Below are 25200 nucleotides of genomic sequence, written 5' to 3' on the forward strand. Positions count from 1 at the left end.
ATATTATTTACAAGTCGTCCAACGTTTTGGTCACGGTCAATAAGTTCTTGTTTTTATATAATTCTGGGTTCAAAAATTACATGAAATTCTGTTAAAAATGTATATTTCTGAAATTAACTGAGGGTAACTCACAGTAACCCTTATTTTTGAACAAATATTTAAGGTTTCCCTCCTAATCCTAGTCAATACGACATTTTAATATACAAGTAGATACACAAATTATTTTTATACTTTCATAACTCTCTTTTATTTTTTTTTCCATTTCAAGCACTGAATTAGTTATTAGTATACAGCGTAACACGTGTACATTTATGTATGATTTAAATATTAAACACTAATAATTATTATAACTTATTAAATAGTTTCTGGTTGTTTCGCGTTTTTGTCACCGTCAGGCGTCAATAAATTCTTGTTTTTATTTAATTTTAAATTAGGTTAAGTAAGAGCCGAAAACATACAAAATCCATAGTACCTACTAAATAATTATTTTTATTTTCGTTCAGATAAACGGTCATATAGTAAATAAATGTCATTAATAAAAATATCAAATTTGAAACATTCTCTAATTACCTATATGATATATTATAATTGTATAAGCACAATTATTTTTTCAAAGTATCAACAACAATTATTAGCAATAATTTATATACTATAAATACCTTTCCACACTATTCTTAGTGTGGTACGTTGATACCATTAACTTTTGCTTATGTTATGTTTTTTTTTGCAAAATTTAGCTAAACAAAATTAAGAAATTAATTATTAACAAAAAGTAAACTATGCTTAGAAATAAGTGCTGATACTGCGGTATCCTTCACACTCGGAAAAAGATTTTTTCGCATAAAATAATTTTAATTTAATTTAACACATTCGTTTTAATGAGATAGTACTTAACGAAAAATATACTCAAACTGCTACACAGCTGAAAAATCTTTTTTATTCTATATCACATTTTCCCCCCATAAACTTCAACTGAAAATTAATATTTCTTATTCATATATCCAATTTGTATTTGGACTTGATATTTTTTGTTTCAAATATGAACATAATATATAAATGACGTGGAGATTTTAATATAAAATATAAATTTATATGTGGGAATTTCTAAAACAAATGTTATGCCATCGTGGCCAATTTATTTAAAGTTATTTCAAATGAAAATTTTGGTGATAAAATTTAACAATTAGTTGATCAAATTATTAAAGTTAATGAAAAAATATGTTTGAATTATTAAAATGTCATTCGTAAATGTTTCTCACTTTGTAAAGTGTTTGTGTTGTAATATTATATGATGTTTTTACTGTAAAATGTATAGACATTATTAAGTATAAATAATTAGCTACGGTTTATCATTGTAAAAAAATATGATTAACAATAAAACATTTTTGTTTTTTAGTAAGTAAATAATAAACACTTAAAAATTACGACATGAATTATAGGTTCACGATAAACCTATTATACCTATCATAAATTATCACATTTTAATTCTCTACTGTGTTTTATAATAATGCTATTTACATGTATGTAATTACAAGACACAGGATGAGTTGATATGATTTTAAATGTAAATATAAAGCACTCATTTAACCTCATAATACCTGATAACAATTAGTTGGTAATCATAATAGTTAAATTCTATTTAGAATATGGTTATTTCAGTTGGAGGTACTACGTTAAGAATTAAGATAAAGAATTAATGATGTTATTTAAATTTAATTTAACTACTTAACCTACCTTGTTGTTAATGTTTGTTGAAGTGAAATCAAATTTAACTGATAAATGCGAACAGAGATGTTTCGTTCTTTAAATGCCCATCTACCCCATCCTATATATATAATATAAATAGCATTTTACCTATTCAATATTTCCATTGAACGACGAATTGAGAATTTAAATATTTACGTTAAGGGCAATAAAACTAATCATCCTTTAATTGGCTGATTTTTTTTTATGAATTACATGTTTTATTTTCATAATACATTTTTAAAATACGTTAATAGTTTAATAAGACACGAATTGTAATAAAAAAAATGTAATGTAAATTAATTTTATGGGTATTACTTTAGTCACTTTGATGTTTGAATGTCTGACTTTATCAACTGTTCTTCAACTTTTGAAATTAAAAAAAAAAAATAGTGTTCAATAATTAGAGACTTGTGCTACACAGATAATTCACAATTCAATCTTAGTATCTGTAACGTAATACTATTTTTAACAGTAAAATAAAGGATGTATTTTAAAAGTTTGTATATATTTTAGGTTTTTTGTAATAATTATAGTTTTATACTTCCATACATTTTATAAATATCTTAGAAATACATAATATTTCTTCGTACATTTTTTAATACAGTTCACATATTTCTTGAAAATAAATTCTCTAACCTTATAAAATTGAAAGTTTGTGTTGTTATAAGCTCTTTGTGGAACGAGAAAGTTATTTGTTTTACGGTGATGTTAATTTGTATATGTCTACCTAACACTTTGAAAGGTATTAAATGTGTTAAAATACTTTAGTTCAGACAATCGGTTGGGGAAAATTTTTTCCACTAAATAATTTACAGTTGAGAGGGAGTTCTCATTTAAGAAACAGAAGTTCGTATCTCCCACGGGTGTGTACCTTATGTGATACAAAAAATCTTAACAATTTGAATATATGGTCTTTAAGTATATTTGAAAATTCTAAAAATCAGATTTTGAAAAACTGCATTGTTATTGAAAATAATGGGGATGAGCATGCTCGATGAATCACCTTGTATATTATATGTATGGTTATAATAGAATATACAAGCAGTTTATCAAGCTCGAAAAATATTGTTTCATTCTGTAATTCTGTGTACAAAATTAAGAATTTATTGGTCTTGCAATGGTTTTTTTCTTTTATTTAATATATAATCACTTTTTGGGAAAGAAGTAACTCTCTGAAAGCTTTTATAACCCCCTAGATTGATTGAAAACATTCTTCTATTGTAGGTCATCTTTATAATTTCCCTGCGGTTTCGAGGAAATTGAGAAATACGATAAGCCTAACGGAAAAACTTGTGTTTGGAACCTGAGAAAAGAAACTTTAAGTATTATTTTAAAATTACTTAACAACCCCCAAGACTTTAAATGTTCATTGGTTAAATAATTTAGTATTGTATTGAGGTCATAATCTAATCTTCAACATATTATTCCGTCTATTTTCGGCACTTCTATAACATTTGGTTTTTGTGTAGTTTCCATACGATACAATTCAAAACAATTAACAGTTTCGCTCAGCTTAGACAATTTTGTGAATACGGTAATCATTTAAATTTTAAAAAAATGAGTTAGCTTAAGCTAAGCAATTTCTGAGCATTTATAATTATGAGGCAATTTATTGTTGAATAACATTGTTTTATTAATTACACTACGATAATCTGATATCTGATAACAAGCTGATTTTTGTTTTTTTTTTGTGTGTGTGTAAGCAGAGGTTTTTATGTATAAATACTAAAAATGTTGTATGTCCTACTTTATAAAATTGGGGGTGCTAACACTCCCGACCCCTCCCTAATTGCTCCTATGACTATAATTTATAATAATTTGAATGGAATACAAATTGATTTAATTGATTTGAAGCGTGATGTACACAGTTCATATTGTTTTGATCCTAAATATGTTAGTTTCAATGTTTTTTTTAAGTTTTAAATTGTTGAAACAATAATTATTTAAGTTTCGTCGTTTTTCTATAAATATATATATTATAATAATTAATTAGCTGAGTTAATATTTATTATTGATAATCCTGAACCTAACTTATCAAGTCCTCGGTGTATACTACACACGTATATACGTTGGGGTTAATATTGGGGTTGATATACCTATATTAATTGCATCTCGGGCCCAAGGGTTTAATCCATAATAATTATGTGCTCCAAATATCTACATACCGGTATACACATATCCAGCTTACCCGTATACTTATATAATATATCTTAATTTATTATATTATTATATAAATTAAAAATGTTATCGCTTAAATGTTCGTACATTTTGCCATTTTTTATTTTAGTTGTTGCAAATTCCCTTTTTAAGAAATTTAATTTTATATTTTAAATCTTTATCTTTTGTATAGAACTACGTGTCGCTTATCACAAATTTTGTGTATGTAGAAATTCTTCATAAATTATGCACTGATTCAAAATCTGAAAAAATTGTTAAAATTTAAAAAAAGTTACATCGAAATTTCCAAAAAAATTATCCACTGAATAAAAACTGGAGGTTCTCATATGAAAAATAAAAGTTTATATTGCCACAATATCTCATCTTAAGTACAACGAAAAATACCAAGATTTTGAAATTATGGTCTGTAAGTCACACAAATCATAATAATTTGAACAAATTCATTATCAAACGAAAATTATGGCTGAGCAAGCTTGGTGAATCACTCTGTATACACATACAGTTAAATCGATATGACCACGAATTCAAATATCGGCCTACAACTCACATTTAATTAAGAAAAATTAGTCCATGTGACCAGGACATGTTTTTACAAGATCTGTTAGAACTAAAAATGCTTTACAAATGTTACTATTTGCAAACTGTATTATTTACAAAACTTTGTATATAATGTAACCATGTTGAAATGAACAATCTTATTCGTGTATAAATTATGCTTCCAATTTAGTTTATTCGTTTGATGGTATCGGAATTCGATTCGTTTGATACTGTATATAGCTGTTATACTTAATAAATCGCCATTGCTACAATTTGCAATTCAGTGTATTAAGTGATTTGTTATTTGATGTATTTTGCTCGTTATTATTTCCTCCGTCGGATGAGTTTTTTTTCTAAATTTTGAACGTATTTATATTTGTCTTATTATTTCGTTATTATATCCAAAGAGAAATTACCGAAATTTATGAAATTTATATAGAAACTATTGTAATTGATTCCTTTGATTAAAAAAAAATAATAGTAATAATTCCTTTGATTCGATTTCGGTGTTCTTGTACACATAAATATAATTGATTCTGTACTATTTATTTTAAAATCTGGTTTCCAAAACGTGACTTTTTTCAAAAATTCAAGTAGGCCAATAGTGATTACTTTTTGTATAATTTAATCAAAATTGAAAACTTGTAATATTCTTTAAGATTGCTAAGACTGTTTGAATTATATATTTTTATCAAAAGCTAATATTTAAATCAGTTTAATTCAATATTATTTCCCAATTATTATATTGTGTTTTTCGGAAGAAAAAAAATAGACAAAAACAAAGGTTCTGTAGTATTTCACTTATTTTTTATTACAATACCCTATTCAAAAGTCGACCACTTTCGTATTTAGAGGAAAATACCTACAGTCACAATTAATAATCTGCCATAAATTGAAGTGGTAGAAACTTAATCTAACGATTTTTTTCTATTTGAAACTTATAGAAACGCCATAGAAACTTGGCGTCGATAAATCGTTCAATTTCCAATAGAGTAATTTAAGAGAATAATACAAAACAACGTGCGGGTGACCTCTGTTGTAGTGCCTCAGGCTAGAGATACTTTCATAATATTGTCAGTGATTATAGAAACACAGGACCTAATTAGACGAATCTGATTAAGAAAATATAACATAATACATAAATTAATCATATTGCAATTAAATCAACACCAGGTGTGATACCTAAAATATTAAATACAAATCATTAAAATGTAATGTATTTCAGAAACGCTAAAACCTCAGAAGTTGAGGCTTAATATGCAATTAATAGTAATACAAGAACTTATTAAAATACAATATTTAACAACTACAGTAGTTAGAAAAATCTTCATTCATTTCTAAATAACTGTGAATAATTGCTCATTAAAACAATGATGCATATAACCATGGGAAAATATTAGAAAATCATTCCACCCGTAATTACGTAAGAAATTTAACCGAAATAACCTGTTGTATACTTTTTGACGCTTAAAATTAATACTAAGCTTTCTTTGATTTTTCTTTAAAACTAATTGACGTCAATGAGTACCTACCGTAAGCGTATCGATACAACGATTATTATTAAAGGTACAATAGTTAATGTAAGAGAACAATTGCGTACTTTTGGCGGTAATTTTGAACTCGCTTCAAGTAATCCCTACAACAGTAAACCTACAAGCCGTAATTAATTAATGAGGGAGGGGGCTGTAATTAAGTGGCCAATTCATTTTAATCCACTTAGGGCCCTTAATCTGTTCCCTAATATGTATTACTCTTTTTTTTTCTTCTGAACATCGCTGAAAATCCTCTAGGTAATCGATAATGTAATGTAGGTACAAATATAATGTATTTACGTTATTCTATTGTAGAAAGTATTTAATTTTCTTTTATTTGTGAAAATTCATTTTATTCAATTTTATTAAAATGTTTAGCCTTTACTTTTCGGTTTGCTTATATTGTTCACTATTCATTATTTCTAAAATATATTGTACTCTATTATTCAAAATTTCAGAATAAAATATTAAATATTAAATAATGCTCAACATTTACATCTGAACGCAACGACTTATTGTAGTCAAACTTATTATATTGTACCACGATTATTTTCGGATTCTATTGTGACTAAATATTTACCAGTCGTTTTTTTTTTAACAATTTCACAATGTTTTGTAAATCAGTAACAAGTAATTAAAAATTATTTGCATTGTAATTTATACAAAGGTAATAGTTCAATTTTAGCTTAAAGCCTAACAAGGTGGAAACGAAGGAACAGTTTGTAATAAAAAGTAATTATGAAAACATATATTCAATTGTATGAAATAAAAAATAATAATTTATATAGGTACTATTTTGTATTTAAATAAAATCACTCCAAAGAAAAAAAATTATAATTATAATAAAAAATATTTAAATTTACTGCAATAGCCAATAACTATCCGACCTAACATACTATAACCCGTGACCAGTAACCTTTGTGGCTTTGTCTATAATTGTATAGATATTCAATAAAAATATGACGTGTGATGTGTTTTGTTCGTAATACCTTAAAACTTGATGATATTAAAACAATTCGTATTTCTTTTCGATATTAATTGTTTGCCGATTTTACTCAAAATTAAGCATTTTTTTCCGGGCACCGACCATGTAAACCACTGTACATTTTTTCTACGACTCCAACCAAAAATGTTTTCACACTGCGTTTCAGTAAACTTATCATTTTTTTTAGTTTCAAACAACACACTTTTATCGTGTTGGACCAATAACAATAATAATAATTAATGCGGCCAGTGTTGCAGAAACTGTTTGGCAACAATAAGACACGATCGACAGCTAGTGCGAACCGTTTTTAGCTGCCACCCTGCCCTTGGACAATAATTAACTTGTCGGATGAGTATTAATATTATTAGCCTACACAATCAGTGCGAAACCTATGTCGACGTACACACACGCCCACGCCCACGTGACTAATATCGAACAAACGAAATTAAACACCATTTGTCAGTCGAGTAGGTGTACTTACCTACATATATTTTAAGGGTTTGACGTAAGCGACGTTTCATTCGTCGGACAAATGTTTTTTTAAGCGCGTCACACCCACAAAAACGTTTTGGGCGAAAAAAAACCACTAGTAGGTATAGGTAGGTTTGTAGGTACCCACTTACCTACTATATATAATATATATGAGGTCATGGAATAGACTAAATTGATTTGGGGCACAGAAGACAATATTATATTAATTTGTTCTCCTGTCATAGCGTTTTATTTTTCGACTATCAGAAAAACTCCGGGAAGTCGCTCTGCTGTATATAAAGTGCTGTACTTACCTCTCGTAATATTTATTTGAGTTATGACTATCTATTAACTTTAAAGTTTTTTTAAATTATTTATTGTAACTTAACCTAACTCAGTTAAAAAATATCATAAACTTAACCGGCCTTGTAAAAAAAAAAAACTCAAAATATACTGCTTTCAGTACTGTATATGAATTTGGTTGCTAAACTATGAGTGCGTGGGTTAACTGCCTGATTGGTTTTTATTAATTTTTACAATCTAAATATTTATTTTTTAATCACACAATAATCAACAATTGAAGTCGTGACTGTTCCTGGACCATTTGTAACTTACTTTGAATAAGCATTTTAACATATCATTTACAATTAAAAATTATACAAGTCTCAATAGTTCATTTGAATTGCCTTTACCAAACCTTTACCAAACTTATGACTTGATTTAATGATGAAACACATGAGATAATAGTTGAAATGTTTTATTTTTTAAAACCATGTATGACGAAAAATATATTATAAATGCATCATAATATTATGCGGCTATAGGAATAAAAAGACAATTTTTTTTTTATAATTAGCCTCAAATATAAGTAATTGCACCCCAGCCTCCCTGGGTCTTATGTCTGGCACTGAGTATATGATACATATTTTTTCGTCATTTACAAAGCTCTCAGAATATAATTAATTTGCCAAGAATAATGCTGTAACGTAAACCGATGAGAGTGGAAAAGTCAAAACGTTTTCTCCGCTTTAGGAATTCTGTCATATCATCACATTATAGCATTTAATAATGACGTAATGTTATTATCATCGTCATAGTCATCATTTTAATCTAGTCCATGACGTCCATTATCTTTTGTACCTCAACGTAGCTTTTGTGAAATTCTATGTTTGTTTTAAATACTCTAAATCTATTAAATCATACCTCAAATTATAATATTTTATTTAGTCCATATTTCATTATATTATTATAATAATATGCGTACCTATAATTTATTAATCTAGAATAAATAAAAACACCAAAACTCTTATTTTTATAATAATTGTCTAAGATTAAATTCAGTTATGTTATTATGTGAACAATAGGATTTTGCTTACTAAAATATACACCAAAGAATAATATTTTATAATTACATTTTATAATTACCTACCTACTAGGAAACTGTTTTTAATGTTTACATCCATTTTTTCTTACATTAATACACTAAACCAGCGGTTCTCAACCTTTTTTTCCTGTAAAACTTAAGTATATTATCAATCAGTCACATACCACTGATGATTAAAAATAGAAAGATACAAACTTTACGTAGTTAAGTAGGTACATTTACTTTAAATAAAAATGCAGTAAAATACTGCAATGCATTTATTATATATTAATTATTTATTAATACAAATTTATTAGTGTTTAAAAATAAAGGAATGAATTAAATAACAAATTTTCAATGAGAACCATGGATTTGTAAATTTGATATTAGCGATGAAATGTCTCGTTCGATGTTACTTAAGGGGTTCCGTGTACCGACGTGTAGTCTTTAGAGTACCACAGTTTGAGAACCGCTGTACTAAACAGTAAATAATGAACATTTATTTTTCAATTAGTATCTACTAAGCTTAAAGATATTAAAAATGATATATTTTCATATATTTACATATTTTAATAGATAAATTGCTTCTAATAAAAACTGATTAACTAATATATATATATATATATTATACGTCAATAATACTACACAAATCGACCATCATAGTAAACATACATTGAAATTATTAACTAATAATAATTTATCATTGCAATTGAACACAGGTGGAAATTGAATCATAATATGTTTGGATAAATGAAATATGTTATAACGATACAAAATACACGTAAACAAATATTTCATCAAAACTTTCCAATAATCGTTGGTGTTTCTAATAGTAAATGCGTATCATTATTATTTGACCTAATTTTGTTTTTGAAATCAATATCATTTTGGTGATAAAATCAAATTCAAATTAGTCGTTTTTTATCAATATTTTTTGCTCGTCAAATTTTGTCTGAGATCATACTCAAGAGTATAAAATTACGAATTCTGAGTAAAATTCAAGTGAATCCATTAATTGACAATGGTCTAATTTGAGGTTTTTTTAAAATTATAAATCTATTAATTCTAAAATAAATATTTAACCAATTCGTAAGATATTAAATACATACGATTCGCATTATTACAACTTACAGGTACAACTAAGAATAAAACAAATTTGTAATGTTATAATATAGTCAATACTAGCTACTAATTTTCTAAGCTAGGTTTTTTATCACTGGCATGCATATACTTAGATTCGTTCTTACAATGTCCAATTAAAGTTAACTGACACTTAATAGGACATTGTAAGAACCAGCCTCAGTGTAATAAATAATAACAATTGTAAAAAACTTTTTTTTTTATTTTATATCAATAATTATTGTGTTTTAGTTAATTATTGAATTGTTTTGTTCTTATAAATAATTTAACATAGAAATACTCAATGTTATCAAATCTGAGCTACAAATTTTTCCAGATTTTGTCATTCAAAAAGAGCTGAAACTTGGTATAGATGAACAAGTGTACTCCGGTGTCAATTTGATATTAAAACATGGCATATCCACAATCTGTTGTTAGACTGAGACTCGTATTTCCAATGCAAATATTAAAATATTATATACTATGGTATGACAAATAATATTCTGATAGAAATTAAATTTCTCTTTTCTCTCATATTATTTCTCATTTTTCGTTCTATATTTATCTATTTGGTTGTATCAAAGTCCCAATCGAATTTAATACGAAAAACAACAAATATCATTATCAATACACAAGTACTCTTCTCCAGAACTAAAAACAAACCTTTTTTTTTTTAATATTTCAAAACTTATGTCGTGATGAAATTGTTAAAAGCAATTGTTGTTAATCCTTAGAAATACTAACCATTATACGTATAATATAATATTAGGGATAAATTGTTTTTCATCGAAATTGTGTATTATTAAAATTCTTTTAAACAAATAAAATTGTTGAATATTATTTTGTCAACAGTGATGCCCGCACCCCTATACGAGTTAGACGATATTATTAAATATTGTATAGATGAGTAGGTACCTACTGTAATATGTCCTATATTATATACAGTTGCCCATATTATATCATAGAATACGAAATGTCTCACCCGTCCTCTCTTACGTAGTAGCTTATATTATAAATAAGTCGAAAAACATTTACGCAAAACCCGTGGTGTGTAACACGACACAAATTGATTTCTTTTTTTTGTTTTTTTGTATTACAATGATAAATTCTTCAGAGGCTTCGACTCGTCCGTTTCGGCGTGCGATGCGATGTAGCGCTATTTCATTATATACTTAGGTATATCTACTATATCTGTACCTACACTTTGTATATAAGTATATACCTACTGCAGACTGTAGGTTTTATTTATTTGATGCGCGGGGTGTCGATAACCAATAAGCACGGCATGACTTCGTTAGCAAGTTTATTTAAAAAAAAAAAAAATGTTGAGACAAGACTTTATTTCGCTTTACTTCTTTTTACAAACGTCGTGTCCTTTTCTTTTCTCGCCACACGAAACCACGCTATACTTTTTCGGTCGACGGTGCAACGCACATTGTGTTTGGTCGTATTTGTCGCATAGTTATGGCACAGTTCACAACGGCTGAGTTGACGTTGTGTTATAATAAAAAAAAAGGTCCAATTTGTTTTCCTTGTGGAACAGAGAGAAAATGGAAATTTCTAGTGTTTATACAGGCCTAACAATGGCGGTGTAATAATTTTTTCCGCCCCCGATTGGGTATATCATAAACCGTCATTGTTAGAGGGCCGTATTATATTGAGTGAATGTTTTTTTTCTCTCCATAAAAAATTTTACTAGGTAGGTACGCAACTTACACTGCTGGTCGATTTATTAAACTTTTGTAGCTCATTTTTTTTTTTATTATTATTTTTTATTTAGAATACGTCATAAAATAAGTAAATCAATTGCAATATAAAGTAAACGAAAATAAAGAAGTGTGCGTTTTTTGACCAACTATACCATTACAATGCTATCTAATTTTTCACCTTCAATTATAATTCATTAACTCATTAATTATTTATGTGTTATATGGTGTATTAAGTGTTAGAAAAGTGTGTTAAAACGTTTACATCGATACTTAGATAATCAAATGAAAGTGACACATTGCAGAAGTCTGACAAACCCAACTTTAACTTTTACTGACCAAAATAAATCTTAACATCATGAATCACATCACAAATACAAAATTTAAAAATATAAAATGTAGCAATTGACGTCATGACACAAGCTACCTATTACCATGACATCTTAAAATTAATAGGTACACTTAGATTATTTTTCCTTTATAAAATTGAAAATAAATAAAAATTGATGAGTAATGCGTGGATTTATGTGCAATCGTATGTTTATTCTGCACTCTGGGACCTATGGTATGATAATAGTAACTACACAATGACATGAAGATTCAAAAATGAAATTTGAACACCACATATTTTTGCTTACTCCTACATATTGGTGTTTTATGGACTAACTTTTAACCACATATTGTTTGAATATTTCATATTTTAGTGTAAACTTAATTGTTTTTTAGCTATTTTCAAAACACTTAAAAATATGAGTATTTTAATTTTGGTTTTATTTTATATGTTTTTATTAATATTTAAATGAATTTATTATAAAGAATATAAAACTATGGATTTTCTAATATGTATCACAATTAGAATATCTTAATAGTTAATAGTATTATTGTGGAATAAGGAAAAATAAATTTAAATTTAAAGCGATTGCCGAGATTATTTATTTAATTCAGTATGATATTATTTTGTTTGAGTCCATATTTTTATTTTTCTGTACATGTTTGTTTATATTTAATCGTTTTAAGTGCATATTTGGCTGGCTTTTAGTGTATATAATCCGCGATCTACTAATAAGAATTAAAATATTGTTTAATACTAAATACAGTATTTAAGATATAATACACACCAGTAGCGGATTCAAATGGGGGCAAAGGGTCCGGCACCCCTGAAAGTTGTATTATATGTGTAGTTGTAATAATATGAGTTGAGCATAATAATTAGTATAAATAGTATATAAATAGATTATATTAATTATAAACTAATCTATACTTTTAAATTGTTCATGTTGGAAAAATTTTACTTGTACTTTATTTGAAAGCCTAACATCAAATCCTAACATTAACAAAATTAATATGAACGATTTTGCCCAACTCTCTCCCCAAAATATAAATCCTATGACCGCCACAGATATATGCTATTTCTCAAAATGTATAATGGAATAATGATTTAATAAAAAAACTTGTACTTTCCATAGGTAAGTTAACTATAATTCATGAAAATAATACTTGAATTAAATCAAGGAATCTTAAAATTGTGATTAATGTTTATTATTCATGCTTTTCAACTTGTTTTCCAACTTAAGTGTACCGGTATTTCACAGTTTTTGTGCCACATTTTTTTCAATTAGGTTTCATTTACCTATTTAGTGCACATAATATAGTTATCATAGTAACAAACTGTTTTAATGTATTGTTCTATAACAACAAAAATAAATGTAATTATTGTTCGGCAAGACGTTATAGAAGAACCTGTGATTTTTTTGCACGTGATCTAAACACTATATATGCACCTATACTAGAGAAACAACAATATTTCCGACATTTGGTATGGAACATTTTGAACAACAATATTTGATTAAAACATAATATAATTTTAACATGTTCCATGGCGACGTTGTTTGGTTAATGTTTTTAATTGTCTGTGCGTGTGTGTGTGCGTGTGTCTATGTACGTGCGCACGCGCATGTTATGTACTGACTTCAGGCGATTGGCAGCGGAAGAGGACGACGAACTTTCGGAAGTTCAACCGGACGCGGTGCCGCAAGAAGTCAGAGACTGGCTTGCATCCACATTCACTAGACAGATGGCTTGCACAAGGCGCAAGGGTGAGGAAAAACCCAAATTCAAGTCGGTCGCACACGCCATCCGCGCTGGAATATTCGTTGACCGCATGTACCGCCGTGTGATCAACGCTCCGATGATGACGTTCCCGCCAGACGTCATCGAAGTGCTAAAGGTAAACTCACATTTCCTGACGATAAATACCTAGTAATCAGGTACCGAATAACTGTTGCCATGTTATGCACAATAGTATACACAATATTATTATTAAACGGCAGATTCAACGATGAATGACAACAATCAATCTTTTACGTACCCTATTATAATAGCTATGACTGATATCATTTCTATTTGGCATATTATTAATTGAAAAATTAATGTCATCTCAATTTATCTCGGACTTTCCGCTTACCATTTCACGTCGATTAATCGGCTTGTATATTCGGATTGATCAGTCCATTATCATGATTATATTTTATTAATTTGATTAATTTGATTTTTATCGCGTGGTATAAAAAAGTAATTAAATGCAAAATAATGAAAACTGATTACTGACCATGAGCAGTACAGTTTTATTTCTTATGCATATTTAAAAAAAATACATCAATATGTTATGTTTGAAACCTCTATTTGATTATTTGGGATATGCGGATTATATACCTAACGTAAAATGTAATTCACCTAATTATAATTATTTTCAACTCCGTTGGTACTTATCTAAAACTCAAAATACAAAAGCTTTTTTTATTTAAAGAATTTTTTAATATGCTATTTAATACTTACCAAACACTGTAAAAGTTCGTCAATTAATCCATATCAATTCATTATTTCAGGACATAAATGATTGGTCTTTTGACGTATATGAACTGAACAATTATGGAAATGGGCAACCGCTTAAATACTTAGGATATGACTTGCTCAATCGCTATGGAATATTCCAAAAATTCAAAGTAAGTTTACTATTTATTATACTGTAGTAAAATGTATGTACTTATTTGATTTAAAAATATTTTCATAACTGTGCGATTTCACTGCAGATACTGAAACTAATATAACTCGGAAATGCTAAATTTGAAAAATGTTGTTTACGTGTACGTTGCGTGACCTACAATTCACCCAGGTTGTACTCATAAACCCCAAACACCTGTTGAGGAACTACGTACCCCTCTCCCTCATCCACTCACCTAAAATAAATCCTGGTTGTGCTACTGTTTAAAATAAATGTTACAAACACATTTGATTTGATTTTTTGTTTTTCAGTTTTTAAGTTAAATTACTAACCTACATAAGGAAATTTCATAAAATATTTTTTACAGTACTTTACTAGATATACATTTTATCAAATCTATACGACGTATTCTACATTTCCAATTTGTTTTTCGAAAAGTATACAAATATGTAAGCATACAATTGAAATCCATTCAAAACAATATTTAACATATTTGTATTTTTACTACTATTACTTAAATCGTTATTATTCATTTAAGTCTATTTTACTTTGTGGGTGTGTGTGTGAGTACATCAAACAAAATTTAATTCAAGTCACAATAATATCACTAGGTTTATCATTATTTTGGTTTTAATGCAAATTGCCCGTTTCGTATGACATAGTGTATTACACGTAAACGGAAAAAACCTAACGAGTTCGAATTGTTTGAGCTAATGCAGCCTAAATTAAAGTTAAATTCTCACAACATACTTATGCATACACACCGTAATCTGTGGACAAGAGTAGTAGAGTATTACACACCTGTAGTATATGTCATTAAAAAACAATAAACAAAATACAAATTATATTATTGAAATTTATTACACCACCAGTCAAGTGCCTACTAAAATTTAAACATTTACAATTTTTAAGCAATAGATATTTTACAATAATGACACACAATAAATTAACGATAGTCGTGAATACATAAGCAATTTAATATTTTTTATTGGCCGTCACTGACCAGAACGATGTCAATATTATCTGATTTTTTTTTTGTGCGTCATAAATCGACAATAATATGGCACAACACATTTTTGGAGTAAACGGTAAACGATGGTAATAATGTTCATATATCTTACAATTTTTTTACTGGTACTTTTTCTAGTACTTTATTTCCAAGCGCTTTATATCGGATACTAACCTAACCAATATTTTTTTTAAGGGGAGTTTTTTCGAATGCCTACTGTAAATCACCAGTATCATTATCAAAAATATATCGCTACTCTCGGAAAGTAATATACAGGACATTATTAGGCTCGACAATTGGAACGCTGTCATAAAATAATATATTATTGCATTAAAAAAAGTTTAAACTGGGAATATTGATTTATCTAATATCCTACTATTCTAACTAGGAGATAAATAGCTTTGACATTTTTAGAATTCCATGAACGCAATTTATGAAAAACCTTATATTGCATTTTTGCAATATTTATTTTTTGCAAATAAAAATTTAAAATGTTATTAATTTGTAATAGTTTGAATAATATACAAATTTTTGTGATTTTGATGAATTTCGTTGATGTTTTAATTTTAAACGATTATAAAAAGATGATAAATGTTTACGTTATTTATTTTTGAACAACAAAAAAAAAAAAGAAAATTGAGTGATTACAAAAACTGGTTTCCGTTTTTCCTCATTAATTTCATAATAACCTGCAATTTCCACTTTTGACTCCCCGGTGAACCATCTAGATGCAGTTTTATATCAAAAACTAAGCTCAGAATCAAGGATCGAAGCATTTATACTTCTTCAAAACCTCATGACAGGCATAAAACATATTATTGTAAGACCAACATAATGTATTACTTGATCCGATTAAAATTTAAAATGATTTTATTACGTTTTTTTAAATTTCAAAACTTTTAAGACAGTTTGATACTAAATAATAAAAATTAAAATAAATAGTGAATTATGATTATAGCTTAGGTAAAATGAAATCAAATACTTGAAATTGTACCTAATACCCTTAAAACTCCCTAAATAAAAACATAAGCAACATTTTCAGTTACAATTATTAAAATATTTAATTATAGTGTCATACATTATTTTGGGTGAAATCAGTACCTACCAATGAAAATAGTTAGTATTATTGTCAATGTGTAGTAGAATATAAGTGTTGGTAACTACTTATAATTTAATTAAATCTAAATAAGGATTAAATAATATAATTTAAGTTTATAATTTTACATAATTTAAAAAAACTAAATAAATAATTAAAAAGCATAATTTCAGCATTGAAGAAAGGAAGACATTTTAAAAACAGATTTACATTTCATTGATATTAATTTGTATGATTTTCATTAGGTGCCATCTGTAGTCATGGAGAACTTTTTGTGCAGAATTGAAGAAGGCTATTCAAGACACAAAAATCCATACCATAATAACTTACACGGCGCTGATGTTGCACAAACTGTGCATTATATGCTTTGTCAAACCGGACTTATGGTAATATTATAAATGTGACAAAACGTTGTATAATAATTACTTATTGTATAGTATTGCCTATTATAAGAATACAATTAATGAAAATCGAAGACTTGTAGGGACTTAGTTTCTCAAATATCACGAAAGCACACCAGTGCAAAAGTTTTTTTTTAATTTTAGTAAAATCTTGCATTTTTACATAATTTTTTTTACAGAATTTACCACTCTGTTTCCTTAGTATTTCTCCTTTTTTAGTTAATCTCAAATTTCGATTATGCTGATTTTTATTATTTTCTTACTGAATATTAATTTATTTTTGATGCCTACCTACTTGTCAATGTCAACACAACAAATAACAATATAATGTTAAATTAAATGTCTACACTCTTTTAAGTACCTATTTCAAAAGAAGGTATATTTTTTCACGTTTTGCTGAAAATAAATTATAAGCTAACTTTGTACCCATGCCCTATGAAAAATTCTTTTTTAGTTATATTAGTTCTGATTTTTTAAAGTTCACTTGTATTCTTAGACATAATTAGTAAGGTGAAATCATTTTTCTTCATAATTTTTATGATTATTAATAGCGTAAGGTGTAACTTTAACACTTTGTATTTTTGTTGTAGAATTGGTTGAGCGATTTGGAAATATTCGCCATGTTAATTGCAGCCATTACACATGACTTTGAACACACTGGAACAACAAACAATTTCCATGTAATGTCTGGCACAGAGATTGCACTATTGTATAATGACCGCGCTGTGTTGGAAAATTACCATATCAGTTCCACTTTCAGGTTAGCCATGTGAAAATAATTAAAGTAAAAAAAATTAATATTTGAATAGATTTGTATGCAATTTTATTATCTTATGATGATGAATATTAAATGAAAATAGATTAATATCAATGTTTTTGCTAATTCTTAAATAATTCTATAGGTAGTTAACAAATTAAATTATGAAACCAGTAAATTAAAAATATTTATTGTAGATATGTTAATAATGTATTCATCATATACAATTATTGAATAAATTAAAATAATAAATTACGTTGAAATATTTTTAATGTTTTTTAACAATGAATTTTTTTTATAGAATATTAAAAGATGAAGACTGTAATATATTACAAAATCTCACAAAAGAAGAATTCCGTGAGTTCCGTACATTAGTCATAGATATGGTGTTGGCAACAGATATGAGTTTCCATTTTCAACAATTAAAAACTATGAAGCAACTTTTAGCATCGCCGGAACCTTTGTAAGTACATAATATCGTTTTTAATTAAATAATTTTCATAACATTATCGTACTTAAAAAAAAAAAAAATAACTACCTGCCTTTTTCGTTGAACTGATTTTTTATATTTATTTACGTTTTACTTTAACTAAAATATATAAAATAAACATAATTTTTTGCAAGACATAATAGTTAACTAGTTGACAACCAACGTATTAGTGAATTGTAATCCATGTCGTAATATAATTTTTTTTTATGGTAACTTTACAGAATTGACAAATCTAAAGCAATGTCAATGGTGCTACATTGCGCTGATATATCGCATCCCGCCAAAGAATGGGAATTGCACTATAGATGGACAAGCCAATTGTTGGAGGAGTTCTTTTTGCAGGGAGACATGGAGAAAAAATTAGGACTCCCATTCAGTCCTTTATGTGACAGGAACAATACGCTAATTGCTGAGTCCCAAATCGGTTGGTATTTTAACTCGCCCGAATTAATGTGTTGAATGGGTTATGATAGTGATTATTCAATTATAGTACAATTATAAATATTGAAATACGACGAAAATAAATATTAAAAATATTATTATGATTTTCATAACTCCCTTTTTCTACAAAATTATAAAATAACAAATATTCCAAAATATAAGAGCAATTATTTATTTTTAATTTCTAGGGTTCATTGAGTTCATAGTTGAACCTAGCATGACCGTCTGCAGTGACATGTTGGAATTGATTTTGGGTCCAATTAATTTGGTTAATGCATCCAAGGCTGTTGATACAAATTTGGTTGTTGATGACAATGAAGAAAAAACAGACAACTCCAACCAATCGGACGTAGCTATCGCATGTACAGCAATGAGTTGCAGCATCGAAGATAGCAAAGATACAAAAGAAAATAAAGATGTGAAAGGCAGTAAAGATGTAAAGGAATCTAAAGAAACCAAACACACTGAAAACTCCAATGACACACATAACACGCCTTCTGCAATCAAGGGCACAACACAAGACGAAACTGAAAAAGGTAATTATATAACTGACACTGAACCAAATTTAACATTTTATTAAAAATAACGTCCTGGTTATACCTATAGCTTACCAGATTATTCCTTAACTCTCTTACCTATCAAAATTGCTGAACAAAAATATTGAATCACCCAAATTCTGTTTGAAATTAAATTTATTGAAACAAATTCAACATTTTTATGTATTAAATATATTTAAATAAATTGTTAATTAATATTTTACTTAATAATACAGAGTTAATTTATTTTACAATTATAACAAAATATTGCTGATGGGCGTGTAGACTATAAAAAGTGCCACGATTTTCGTTTTTTGCAAAACCTATCAATAGTTTGGCAAACGTTTCTAAAAACTCCTGATAAAATCAAAAATGATGTTTAATTGATAAGGTACCAAAATATTTCCAATTGATGATTACTGTTATTCAAAATGTTCTTATCGCTCTTAAAAGAAAAGAAAATATCAGAAAAAAATTCAATACAACAAATCTGTATTCGCTTCACTATGAATCTATTATTTGATATTAATACACTTCATAAAAAAACCTACACCACCCTCCTTACAAGTTCAATGATATAATATTATTGGATACGAAAAATGATTGAAGGTCTAACAGATAGCCTTTATGTATTAAGTATAGTAATAATTTTTTTTAATTACAAAAAAATAACTAATATAGTTGTTTTTCGTGTTAATATCTAATTTTGTCCAAAGTTGAACTTAATAAAACATTTTTTCAAAGGGTTCATATATTTTTTTAGATATATTGGTAATAGTATGAACTACTTGTGAAGATATCTTGTCTAGATGTTTTTAATTTTCAATCCTTAGCTATAAAACTGAACATTTTATAGATTTGTAACTACAAGATAGTTTGCAAATTTCAGAGATGTTGATATCTTTAATATTTTTAGCTGTAATTATAACAGCTTATGAGGAACCTTTAAGTATTTTGATATAGTGGGAAAACATTTTTATCGGCTATAGTTTTAAAAAAACTAATAAAAATCAAAATTTGTTTATGCCCATAAATAGTTTTAAAAGATTTAAAATATTTTGAAATTTTGAAAATTTAATGGTGTATAGAAAACAGTAATATAAATATCCAGTGAAAATTTAAACTATTTATGACTATTAGTTTTTAGTTTGGAAAAAACTGATTTTGAGTAAAAATTCCCGTTTTTCCTTAACATTTGTTTTGCATTAAAAATTAAAATAATAAAAACTGTTTTTGATTAATATTTAATGGCATTTAAATAAGTACATAAATTATATTAGTACGGTTCCTAATCACAAAATTACCAAATATATGTTTGGAAACATATTTCTGTAAGAAGGAAACTATTAACTATAATCTGTACTAATAAACTTCACATTTTTCAGATTCAAAACAAGATAAAAACACTGAAGACCCCAAATCAAGCAACAAGTTGTACAAAATAAAAAAGCCATGGAACGATTGTTTGGCTGTCAACAAAATGAAGTGGAAGGTACAAGCAGCCAGAGGTAATTTATAAAATATATGTTTATTGTATGTACTCGGCATGTGATATAATATGTCAGGCAAACGTATATCCACTGTATTCATCTATGTGTATTAATATATTAATGGTAAAATATGTGAATTTACAGAAGCGAAACTTAGAGAATCTAAGACGAAATATACCATGCGTGACATTAGAATGCCACTTCCAGGTGAACTTGTACAAGACGAAGATAAATCGTCTTCAACAGATGTGGGACAAAATGAATAAACGACCCTAATGAAGTTTTGATTTTTAGCCATATGAATCTTAACGTGTAATTAGACTCTCTTTCAATAATTCGAACATATTAGCATTAGGTATATGTTGTAAATATTTATTATAGGTAGGTTACTCTTCTTAAATTTAAGGCAGTTCAAAATTGTTAAAATTAAAATATAAGCTCACTTTTAAATAGGTAGATATTTAGATACATTAGAGACAGTTAATATGTACATATTTGTGTATGTGTTTGTAGGTGGGGGTGTGTTTGGGGGAGCGAGTTTTTTTGGGTACATGCATATATTTATCTATATGCGTGTATGTATTCTTATATAATATAGATATATGATGTGTATATACTGCATTAATTAGGTTAATAGTGAGTCTGTACTATGTGAGTGTGTATATAATACATTTGGTTTATGAATGTTTGTATGTATTATACTTATGCAATTTTGAGAGAAGGATTTTTTTCAATTATTACTACCACTGTTAGTTTCTTCACTTTTAATTTTTCAATCAAAATATTCGCCTTTTTTAAATCTATTTAGGTAGGTACATTTTTAGAAATCATATTCCACAAAGGAATGAACAAATATTTCATTATTTAAAATATTTATTAGCTATGATGATCATATTATTTCTATCAACAACTTAGTATGGCACTAAATCCAAATTATTTTTTATCATTAATTTAAATGTTAAGCCTCGTATAACTTTATTTGGTATATGTGATGTATGTATGATAAATTGTACAGAATTTATATCGACTATTTAAGAAACTGTAAAAATATTAGTTAAATGTAAGTTGTTAATAATAGTTAGTATACTTAAATCGCTGCATTTTATTTCTTGTAGATAATTTAATACAATAATATTACATGTTTAACGTTCAAAATAATTATGTCATACGTAGAACAACATTATTGTTTGAAATAAGCTGAGATATATCAAAATATTATTCTGCTTTGCTCAATTAAATATTGGAAAACCATTAAAATTGTGTTTGCACAACAAAGTATAAAATTAGGGGGTTAGTGCATTCCAATTTTCATTATAATGGTTAAATTATTATTTTTCTCTGCCATAAAGTTCATTATAGACATTTTCGTTTCTGGTTCATCATCGTGCGCGATGCACATTGTTGGACAGTAAACTACTTCGCCAAGATTTAAAAATTCTGACAAATTGCGTTATTCTAACTAAATCAGCTATTCACAAATATACTACAAAATTATAAAATTTGATATAAACGAAATACAAATTGTTCGCCAAAAAAAAAAAATTGAAAATTTGAAAAACTCGAAAAAACATGTACATAATGAACTGTTTCTCGTTGTACAATGTACATATTTTATTATAAAAATAATTATTGCAAATTTGATTGTTCGATATAAGCTGATTTAAGTTTAACATTTCTATTGTCTGTGGTACATATTATAAAATTACCTGTAGGTAATATCATATGATATTTGCAGGTTATAATTTATGAATTTCTAGGTACTTACTTTAGTATTGGACACGAAGCCGTGGCGGGCAAAGAGAGCATTTATAATAACAAATAAATTTTAAAAACATCTGTAGGTACCTAACAAAGATTTGAACAGGACTTTGCTTCTCAAAATAGAGCAATTGTTCCGCCACTGCCTTAGCTAAGTAGATATGTAATCCTTAGGGCATTTCAAGTATACATTATAACATCAAAATATCACGAGTTTCGTCGAGTTAGTTACTATGATGTACGTACTCAGATGGAAAACAATTATATCATCGAACATCGAGTTGATTTAATTGAAACGTTGTAGATTAGTATATTATTATATTATTTTACATTATAACATTATTACGCATTATACAATGTAAAATAATAGGTATATGGTTATATGGTATATTAAGTTTCCTTAATATATAACCTTATACGATTTTGATTTTCATAGGGATAGGGGAAGTTACGAACCAATAAGTCGCAGATCGGAGAGCGGCTTAAAATTATTTAAAAATATTTTAAATTATCACCAAGTATACTCAAATATAGGTAAAATAATATGATCATTTTTACTGAACATATTAATTATTGTTTGAGTTAAGTGGTTTCTTTTTTTTGTGGAATGGAGGGGGTTTTAACTGATTGCGCCTGAGATTCCTGGTTTGATTTAATTTTCACATATAACATTTTTTTTTTTAAATATTTTAATTTAAGTTTAAACAAAATTTAAAAATTTAAAAAAATATAGTTATAGTCGTTTTATTCAGTAGAAATAGTAATAATCTATTAAGTGTTTTTTTTGACGATTCATTATTCTATTAGTATTTAGTCCCTAAAATCTAAATGATTATAGAGTTATTCCTTTGCTTCTAATGACCAGAAAAAACTTTATGTTTTCGTTGGTATCTTATAAAATACCTAACGTCAGTTAAAGGAAAAAAAATACCTACTAAAAATAATTCATTAGAATTTTAATTGATTAATTATAAAATACATAGGTTTAAATAATGTGTTATTAATTTAAAAATATTAAAACTGTGTGGATTTATTTATACTACTACACATATTAAACATAGGTGTAAGCACCTTTAATCGTTGATGTTGATACAATGGCGCACAAATTATACTTTTAGGTGTCCAAAATTCTGACATTTATTTTTTAAATGGCTGACCGAATGATTGGCGGTGAATTGTGTGGTTTACGTACAAATGAGCTATGGGTAATAACAAGAAAATATGAATGAATAAGTAAATGTATAGGACTTAAAATGTTCGGTGAGCTGGTTGAGCTTTAATTTGAAGCACGTTTTAAAAGGACAATGTGCGTCATGAATGTTGAATAATTATATCATAAACTTTATATTGATGTTTTTCCAATTATCTTGATGTTCTCTCAAATATAATATAGGAACTTTTTGTTTAATATAATACTAATTGTTTAATGTAATATGTTAAAAATATATAATAAACGTTTTAATTTCATAAGGAGACGGGAAGTATTGAGTAGTAACACATAAAAAATACATTTCTTTTTATGTTATTATGTAATGATATTAATTATGTAACACGCGTTTAAAACAATGATCTTAGATCCGACCAAAAAATAACTATTCACCCGTCCATTAATATTGATTATTGTACAAGTAAACACCAGTTATATTGTAATTAATTATTAATGATCAAAATATTATATAATATCTATATAATAACTTTTAATAATATAGTAAAAATACAGTGCCAAATTTGAATAAATTAAGTGGTAACATTCACTGTTCAGTTTTACGCATTAATATTTAACACATAATACATTATAGATAATAAATGGTTCAGAAATCAATTACGTACCGTTGTAAGACTCTCTTACACTACAGGTGGTGTTTCAATAATAGTTAATATTGCTATTTTCAATATACTAACTAGTGATTTTTTTCCCGATCAATTACATTTTCCTGTTGACCACCACTTAACTAAGATCTAATGGTGTGTACAGAAATACTGTATTTTTAAATAATAACACCTCTCGATTATTATACATAAAAAAAGAAAGACAAAATCCGTTGAAAGTAAAATCAAATACCTCTATATAATAATTATTATAAGTAATTGGTACCTCCTATTATATTCGTATTAAATCCGAGTAACAGACATGTGAATTATATTTTCTTCCAATACAATATTATTATCTATTGATCGCAACCAGATATTATTCTGTTGAAATAGTTCTGGACCATTCTGTACCTACATAGGCAGGTACAAAAAAAATAAGACATGGTCGTATATAAAAATATTATACCTATATTTATCGATTTTAGATGTTTTAGATTTTTGTTGTTAATTATAACATGTTGATTTGTACTTTTAAGACTATCTGTATGTTTTTATTTGTACATAATTTTCAAATAATACTTCTTATTTATAAATTATATAATATTTTAATAAATATAAAAATATTTAAGTACTATATATTATTGAATGTAATCAATTGTTATTAAAAACATTGATAGTAAACACATATATATTTATAAAAACATAATTATGACTATATGATTACAATTTGAATTGTTATATGTTTTTATTATTAATGCTTGAATAACGATTG

At 27.0% G+C, this 25200-nt stretch overlaps 1 protein-coding gene across 5 annotated transcripts in view; it reads left to right on the forward strand.

The window, feature by feature from the left end:
• LOC111037464 (calcium/calmodulin-dependent 3',5'-cyclic nucleotide phosphodiesterase 1A-like) overlaps positions 1-24643 on the forward strand; it is a 62840-nt gene extending 38197 nt beyond the window's left edge. For all 5 annotated transcript variants that reach the window (XM_022320053.1, XM_022320055.1, XM_022320054.1 and 2 more), the window contains 9 exons: positions 13612-13864; positions 14523-14639; positions 16989-17129; positions 17735-17904; positions 18203-18364; positions 18613-18815; positions 19021-19368; positions 20754-20876; positions 21003-24643. In XM_022320053.1, the coding sequence (XP_022175745.1) occupies positions 13612-13864; positions 14523-14639; positions 16989-17129; positions 17735-17904; positions 18203-18364; positions 18613-18815; positions 19021-19368; positions 20754-20876; positions 21003-21124 (1639 nt within the window). In that variant the 3' untranslated portion in view covers positions 21125-24643. The remainder of the gene's footprint in view (positions 1-13611; positions 13865-14522; positions 14640-16988; positions 17130-17734; positions 17905-18202; positions 18365-18612; positions 18816-19020; positions 19369-20753; positions 20877-21002) is intronic.
• The last annotated feature ends 557 nt before the right edge of the window (positions 24644-25200 follow it).

This window comes from Myzus persicae, unplaced genomic scaffold (genome assembly GCF_001856785.1).
Source record: "Myzus persicae strain clone G006 unplaced genomic scaffold, MPER_G0061.0, whole genome shotgun sequence".
Lineage (NCBI taxonomy): Eukaryota > Metazoa > Arthropoda > Insecta > Hemiptera > Aphididae > Myzus > Myzus persicae.